At 34.4% G+C, this 8,417-nt stretch overlaps 1 protein-coding gene across 2 annotated transcripts; it reads right to left on the bottom strand.

The window, feature by feature from the left end:
* Window positions 1-1,288: 1,288 nt before the first annotated feature.
* On the bottom strand, window positions 1,289-7,176 carry LOC103497486 (26S proteasome non-ATPase regulatory subunit 12 homolog A). Of its 2 annotated transcripts, none has more exons than XM_008459698.3 (12): window positions 7,006-7,176; window positions 6,695-6,889; window positions 6,285-6,392; window positions 6,077-6,181; window positions 5,930-5,986; window positions 5,609-5,805; window positions 2,908-3,007; window positions 2,728-2,840; window positions 2,394-2,547; window positions 2,223-2,300; window positions 1,899-2,137; window positions 1,289-1,671 (listed from the first exon to the last, which is right to left on the bottom strand). In XM_008459698.3, exons 1-11 carry the CDS (start codon window positions 7,006-7,008, stop codon window positions 1,919-1,921), a joined length of 1,329 nt encoding a protein of 442 aa, XP_008457920.1. In that variant the 5' UTR covers window positions 7,009-7,176; the 3' UTR covers window positions 1,289-1,671; window positions 1,899-1,918. The 2 variants fall into 2 exon arrangements, with proteins under 2 accessions (XP_008457920.1, XP_008457919.1); XM_008459697.3 differs by having other exon boundaries at window positions 1,289-1,573.
* Window positions 7,177-8,417: the final 1,241 nt, after the last annotated feature.

The following is an 8,417-nucleotide window of genomic DNA, read 5'->3' as shown; positions in this document are numbered from 1 at the left end:
TTTTTCTATTTATACAATTATAAGTTTGAAAGTTTTAAGTAGTAATACAAAGTTCAAAGTCCATGGCACAAATTGATCGGTAAAACAAAGAGAATATAAATTTTACTTATAAAATAATATAGTTGGGATTAAGACAAATCAAAATTGGAATTGTATTTTGAATATACCAATGTTTGAAAATAGTGAGAGTGGGGGAGGTGTGTTATTATGAAATCCTTTTGCTTAGAATGTGAATCAAAATCACATCTCATGTTGGTCATTGCTTCTCCTCAATGATTGTTTGCCAATAAAGAACTTTGACCGTTGAATTTTGAAATACAAAATTGTTATCAAAGACATCTACTACTGTCCCCTTGACTTTGGAGTTCAAATTTAATGAAGAAAAGTAAAATTAGAGTGACAACCAACAACTAATTAACCATTTCTTTTTTCCCTTTTTTTATTCTTTAATGCTCATCTACTTCCCTCACATAATCCTATCTATTGGTGTGGGAAAAGAAAAAGAAAAGAAAAAGAAAACCAAGTTTATTCGAAGAGAGTGAGAATTCAAAATCTATGGTTTACCCTATATGTAGGAATGGAATCAATAAGTATGAGATGGTCAACCACTAATTTTGAGATTTTTTACTTTATACAAAGAAAAGAACAATTGCGTTGCTTGCTTCCTTAAATTCCTTAATTGATCTCACTCACATTCTTTATTTTGAGAGTCCCACCACCATGTTCTAAAAATCCCAAAGAAAGTGTTAAAGAAAACCTTCTTTTTTTTTTTTAAATTTGACCGAGAATTTAAATACCATACTAAAAGAAAAATTAAATTTTTAAAATAGAAAAATAAACCAAAATATTCGATTGATGCCTATTAATTCTATAAATGTTTATAGTTGACATTGATAAACTCTAATAGAAGTGTTAATCACTGATTAGAGACTAAAAAATCAAGCCGACCAACCAAACCAAAATTGGTTTCAAAAAGTTTCAAATTGAGAATTCTCAAATATTATGTTAAACTGACCCGATCGTTCCTCACTCATCGATGTCGAAATCAGTTTGATACTTTACTAAACAGACTATGATCGACTCAGAGTCGGTTATGTCAAAAACTGACTCCGACCAAACGATAATAAATTCAGCTATATTTCGTAAATATATTCAGCATTTTGTCATTTTTCTAAAAAAAAATAGTGAGAAAACAAACATAATTATCAAAAGCTAAAAAAAAAAATCATTAACAAATTGGAAAAAAGAAACGTCAAACACAAAAATTATCCCAAGCACACAACCAAAGTTGAAATAGGCATACACGCCTAAACTGGATAAAATGGTAGCTGAATGAACGTAGCAAACAAATCCCTAAGAACTGAGACTACCCAAGGCGATTTAATGCCCGACGATACAAGAATAAGAAAAGGTCGGTTCCGATTTCTAGTCGGTATTATACAACAATCTTTACTTCCAATTCTAATAACAAGTTTTGCTCCTTACCATCAAAACAATCCACATCGTAAAATCTGGACAAATTCTTCATGGATCTGTTTGGCAGAACAGCCGATGATGCCAAATTCTGGTCGAACTGCACCAAACATTCGTAAACATAAAAAACCGTGAAATTCCCGATTCGGTTTGGTTTAAATTCATCTTTAATCCCAGGTGTGTATATTAAAATACGGCCTGTGTATATGTAAATGAAAATAAATAATCTGTCGATGAGATCGCATCAAATTTGCATCACCTCTCAATCAAATTCAGCAAATTCAAATTGTAACAAATTTTAAACTTCATGGATGATTAAGTAATACAAATTCGAAACTACAAGAACTAAATTGTCAAATACTAACATTCATGGACTAAATTGTTGCTTCAATATATTCTAACTATGAGAAGAGTGAGCAATATACCAATGAACCGTGGCTCCTTCTCAAACTTTTAGAGCAGCTTTATGAACCATGGTCTCCTTGTGTATTTGGTGACAGCTCTTTTCAACAAGATCCAGCAGTTTCTCCAAGTTCATTGCCCATGAATTGAGAATGTCATTGCTGTCCTTCGATGTCTGGAAGCTGACAATCCCCATCGGCCTGTCGATCTTCGCCACTAAAGCTTTGGAAACGACCATTTCAGACAGATGCTTCTCTGCTTCCTGAATTAAAGAAAATGCAGGATATTAACAAAATGGATCGAGACATAAAACTAATAGAGAAAAATTTAACAGCATATCTACAAACCTGGAGGTTGAGACACAGAAGCTCTGCAAGTCTCTTCAATGTAATCCTTGAGTAGTATTTCGACACAACGAGAATATTCTAAATATAACAAGAAAAGACATGTTGAATTACAATGACCACATGTACAAAGCTAGATGAAGTAAAAAGTATAGTGAATGGAATATATAATACATGCTCGATTATCCTTTGTTTAAGATCTTCTGCAGCCTTCTCAACCAAAGAGCCACCTAACAAATTCTTCTCATTCTCAAACTCATCCTTGTAATCATTCCATAAAGCCGTCCATTGGATGACCTCCATAGTAACTAGCTGTTTCAACAACAATCTATGACAAAGATGACGAAAGAAGAGCATCAACAAGTAGCACAAAAGCAAAATGGGATAGAATACTGAACACTGTCAAGTTTCGAAGCACTAACATGAGAGTTTAAACCATAACCTCAAGTAGTTCAGCATTTATATATTCTTGTCAATAGAAATAAGCAGACCATGAAATAAGACATACCTGAAATTTGGAATCTCTGAAAGGTTTTTATCTTCCAAGATAGAATTAAGAAGGCTCGACTGCATGGGATCGTGTGGTGACAGAACTAGGTACCAACATATTTTCCTCAGGACCTACGAGTGATAAAATTAGACAAGTGCAATAAAGACTAGGAGTAGCTAAATGGGGAAAGAGCTTAACTGGTATCCAGTGAGCCGAGTTTTCCTTGACAGACGGAATGTCATATATTGATTTGTAGCAGCGACAAATTTCAAGGTAATCCTTCTGGTGGGAATAATACCTACAATGGATGATGAACAGATCTGTTAAATGATTTCATTGCAAAAGAAAGCAAATATGAAAATATGCAGTAGGCTTCATAGTCAATTTCTACACATTCCCCCACTCATGAATGTTTTAGAAATATTCAAGCATACTAATAGCGGCCAGGAGGACTCCTTTGTGGGATTTTTTAATGTTCTTATATGTTCTTTCATTTCTCTCCACCCCCACAATGTCTTAAATCGTGAACACCTGGCCTAAATTTAGTCATTATGAGGAAAAACCCGGAACCACTAATGTATTATTGGAAAAGAATGAATATTTTACATCCCACAGAAAATGGTTTTAATTTCATCTAGCAAAAAACCGTCATCCTTCTTTGTTATATGTAGGAATATGTGCCATTGTTTGCACAAATTTTCAAATAAATGGAATTGTGGGGACAACAATAATGTTATTTTTTTATGTTTAAGTAATATTGACATTCACTGTGAAAAATGAAAAGAATAAAAAGGGTATTAACAGATAAGTCAAAAGACAGCTAAACGACAATTTACAGACGGTACAAAAAAAAAGCTCCAATCTAGAAGAATAAGGAACAAATAACAAAAATTCTTACAGAATGACATCCAAAGAGATGAATTAAACGTGACAAGGAAAAAAAAATTTCTCAAGACCTCTCAGTCCCTCCAAATGTCTTTCTATTCCTCTCAAGGTTGAAGTATAGCAAAACTAGTAAACTTTGGTTTTGTCTATAGTCTGAAAATATTATGTAGCATGTTGAAGTTGCTTAAAATTTATCAGTTTGCAATTTCTTTTTTTTATAAATAAGATACCAGCTTTCGTTGAGAAAAATGAAAGAATACAAGGGCTGTTTGTGTGTGTATAACAAACAACAACAAAAACAAAGCCCTTAAAGGGAACACAAACACCATATAGAAGAAAGGCTCCAATCTAGCAAAATGGGACCTGACAAATAATTACCAAAGGCACTCGTGACTGAGACCGAAAGTGAAATATTAAATCAGAGAAGGAACCAAACATTAAGAAATTCTCTCTCAACCCCTCTAAAAATTTTATTTTTCTCTCCCAAATACTCCATAACAAAGCACACCTCTGCTGGAAAAAAAAAAAAAAAAAAAAAAAAAAAAAAAAAAAAACCCTCCCTTCCCCCTAAATGATGAATGGAGAAGGAACTCATCAATCATATCACTAGAAGCTTTGAGTCGAGCTATCTGAAGATCAAACCCTCCAAAGTAGTTTCAAGCCGAACAATCATATCATAATTCCAAACAAATTATCCAAATCTTCCTCCACACTCCAACAAAGGATACAACAAAAACGCCCAACCAAAGACGAGAACTTCCTCGAGAGCCTATCCAAGGTATTGATTCTACCAATAACCTAACAGACAAAGAACTTCACTCTTTTTTGTGATTTTTACCTTCCAAAGAATCGAGAAAACACTGCCTATAAGGAGTGGTTTACTAAGTAATAAAAGAATGATCTACAAGCAAACTCCTAGAAGGGCTAGGACTACCAATACAAACATCCCTTCTATCATATCTAAGCTCGACATCTCGAAGGCAAAAAAAGAGTCACAACTCTTTGTTGTTTGCCTATCAAACAACGTAAGAAGGAATCCGAAAGAAAGAGAGGTAGTGCTCCTCAAATGCATCAAAACATCAGCAACAAAACAACTTAAAAAGAAAACCGCTCATTTTATTGTGTTCACATATGTGCTATTGTGATTTATTTTTTAAAGGAAAACAACCCTTCTTAAGAGTTCGATAGTAAGAAATTGATAGAAATAAGTGCTAAATGGAGTAGCAAAAAAAACATAACAAGTATCAAGCCTAAATTAAAAAAGTCAAAATAAGAAATCATTAAATGGCAGCTCTATCCAATAATTGAATCTGAGGGATGAAGGAAAATAGAGCGAACCCTGGAGTTAAACATCACTCTAAATAAAACTTCAACCTCTCAAAACTTTTTCCTTAAAGTTCTCTTGTTATCAGCAGATCAAATACCTCAAAACAAGACACCCACCCTAGAGTGGCAAAGCATCTTTCACTTACCAGGAGTAAGAAAAATACGTCATCAGTTACCGAATTAAACCAGCTGCCTGGCATTAGAAAGAAGAAACCAACAAATAATCTTACTACTCCAAGCCCTAGTCCCTCTGCTTGACATTTGAATATCCTCCTACTACCCTACCAAAGCTAGGTCTCAATTGAGCAACAAAGTTCTAAGGTTTTTTATCACTGAAGTTTGCTCAAGAGTTCTAAAGTTATAAAACATGTCAAATCCAAGCATAGCTCAGTGGACAAGGAACAAATTACCATTTCAAAATCAATGGTTCTGCACAATCGTTGAACTCAAAAAATTTATCAACAAAACATTACATAGTTGTAGTCGCTTGAAGTCAAAGGGTAAGTTAGAGATGAGATATTGCAAAATGGAAACACTGAACAAACATAAAACAAATTCAAAGAAGATATACTCTCAAAGTAGGTTCTCCTGAAATCCACTATGGCAAATATACCACATTCACAAGTTTATAAAAGCAGTTACAAAATCTTTAAACATAACTAACAAAAGAATCTAAGCCTCCATTTACCTGATCATCAATTCATAGTAAATACGCTTCAACTCCATTAATGATGGGATATCAGCTGGAGCCTCCTCAACAATATTGTCACCTTCTTTAGGTTTCTTCTTCTCCTTTGTAGGATCGGCGTCAAAAACTCTTGGACTGATTTTCCTTGATAGAATCTGAGCACGAACATAATCCTGACGGTCTAAACACAGACGAACCTGCAATTAAGATATTATCGTATAGTTTTGTCAGAAAAAAAAAACTGTGCCAGCATTCAAAACAAAGAATTTTAGGCACATATTACTGCAAGAATAACCTAAAACCAGTTAAAAAGGAACATACTTGTTCAAGAATGAAGGCAATTTTTTCAGTTTTAGCCATGGCACCAAAAGTTTCCACCTGTGATTTTAATCATCAGAAACATAAATCACCGGAAATGGGAAGAATGAAATAAGAAAATTCTGGCTGTCATCAAAATACAACACTTACAGCAATTTCTTGCATCAAGTCAGCAGCTTCTGCAATAAGTCCCTGTTCTTCTTTGATTTTTGCCAATTTCTTGATTAACCGGGCTCTCTCAATTTCCACGTATATCTACAAACCAATAGACTGAAGTATAAAATTCTAAACAGGGCATAGCTGAAGAAAAAAATATTTTCCTCCAAAGAAAATATTCAAGCTAAAAGAGCAAATTTACCTTTCCTGCAGACACACTGTTAAGTGTCTTGATAAGCTCTATTTTGGTCTCAATGTCCGGTGTTTCATCAATGTATTGCATTGCTTGTTGAACCATAGCAGTTACAGCCTATACGAAAAATTAGAAAACCAGATGTAGGAAGTTTGAATCCGAAAGAAAAAAGAGTACCTGACAGGGAGGTCTCTTTAATGAAATTCAATGCACAACTTAACTAATAACTTAAAACGATACTCAAATGAAAATAGTAAAGTTAAACAAGAAACATCAGTGCACAATAGTTCAAATCAGAAATGAGAGCTGAAGACGATTCAAGCTACGACACCGAGAGCTAAAAAGCAATATAGGTCCTCCACTCACGCGAAATGGTTAACAGGAGTAAGTAAAAAAGACCCAATTTCTTTTCTGCAAACCTGTTTGAGTTGTCCACGGCGTTTGGATAAGAGGACAATCTGGTCATTGAGAGTCCTCCAAGCTTTCGCTTCAAAGCAAAGCTGTAAAATGTCAGTGGCGGCCTTCTTGGTGCCGGCCACATCTCCGGCGAGACGCATCTGCTTCTCGACATTGAGCAGCTGCTCTATGGCTGCCTCTAAATTGCGTTCACCTTCCTGAAATTCCAAAAGATCCAACATGAAATGCGTATCATAATCGGAAGTCATGGTAACAGAAGAGCCAAAGATTCAGATCTGAAAATGAATTTAGAACTGCAAGTATGAAAAAGTACCATTTCTTCAATTGGATTTGAAGATGAACAAATTGATCTTCAATTTTGCAGCTTGTTAGAGACGGATTAGAGAGAAGTGTGAATCGAAGAAGAAGCCCTCGTCAGTGCAGAGTTAAAACCCTAAATTGAAGAAAGAGATTTCTTGTGGACGAAGAATTTCCCTTTACGAGTTTTGCAACTGCACCCCCCTTAGTTTTACAAATTTACCCTTTTGCCAAATAAATTTTAAAGAAATTTTGTGTTTATGCCCCTAAAACTTTGACATTTGCATTTTTGTCCATTTTTTAACTTTTTAAAACTTTTTTTGTGAATTTGAGTTGTTTGGATTCGTAATAAAATGAGTTTGTAATGCAAGAGAATCCCAAGTCTATGTTTGTATTGAGCATTTTGGACTTGATTTGTGATACAAATTTTGTTTCGTTCTCTCAGGTTCATGATCTCATTTTTGTCTTCCTCAATTCAGTTCATCCTAATTACATTCCAAACTTTCAAACATCCCCTTAAATATTTTAGAAAATAAATTTCTAGATTTTATACGAGAATAAATTTAAACATTTATTTGTAATTGCTTTAAGAATTACTCATGCATCAATTATCACGTGTATGCATCCTACTTTATCAAATATTGATTGATCAGAGTTGGTTGTCAGAAGCTCATTGGTAGAGTCACCGGAGGTGGTGCCTGAAAGTTGGTTGACGAACTTTCTAACACTTGAAACAAATGCTCCTAGAGTTGAAGAATAGTAACAATATGTGAATTATTTTAAATTCTATTCTTAATCTTAACTAAAACTAAATCTTGCCCCAAACAAAAAGTGGACTATTAGAATCCACTCCACTCCATCCCACTCTTAGCTCCAAACATGACTTCGGTGTTTTTTTTTTTAAGTCACGATGTTAAATCATTTTCCAAGTTTCAAAATTAAATAACGTTGATTGTTATGATGGTAACTATTTGGATATAATAAAAAATTCGATTAAGTGGGCACCATCTTTCCAACTCGATATCCTTGGCAAACCAAATTCATCATCGATTTGCCGTGGGAATAATGTCATTGAGGATCTTCTAGCCACAAATCTTGACACAACCTTTTCCACAACATTGCAAACCTTCACGCTATCTTTTCTTATTACATTGTTTGGTTTGTCATATACTAAAAGTATTTTTACTTATTTTAAATTACTACAAAAGAATTTGTATATAGCGGTGGTGATGGCAAGGGATAGAGGGTGTCGATCATCAAAGATGGTGGACGGAGGTGGTAACTAAAAGTGGTGGTTGAAAGTTTGTGAACGTGGGTTGCGAGAAGTGGTTGGTCGGAGGTTGGTTAGCAGTTGTTGCCTGGAAGGTATCGGTTGAAGTTTAATTCTCATACATTTATTATTTAAATCTAAATTCCACCATCTCTAGC

Source organism: Cucumis melo, chromosome 11 (assembly GCF_025177605.1).
Source record: "Cucumis melo cultivar AY chromosome 11, USDA_Cmelo_AY_1.0, whole genome shotgun sequence".
Lineage (NCBI taxonomy): Eukaryota > Viridiplantae > Streptophyta > Magnoliopsida > Cucurbitales > Cucurbitaceae > Cucumis > Cucumis melo.
The sequence above is the reverse complement of the archived record's forward strand: the minus strand, read 5'-3'. Positions and strand labels throughout refer to the sequence as shown.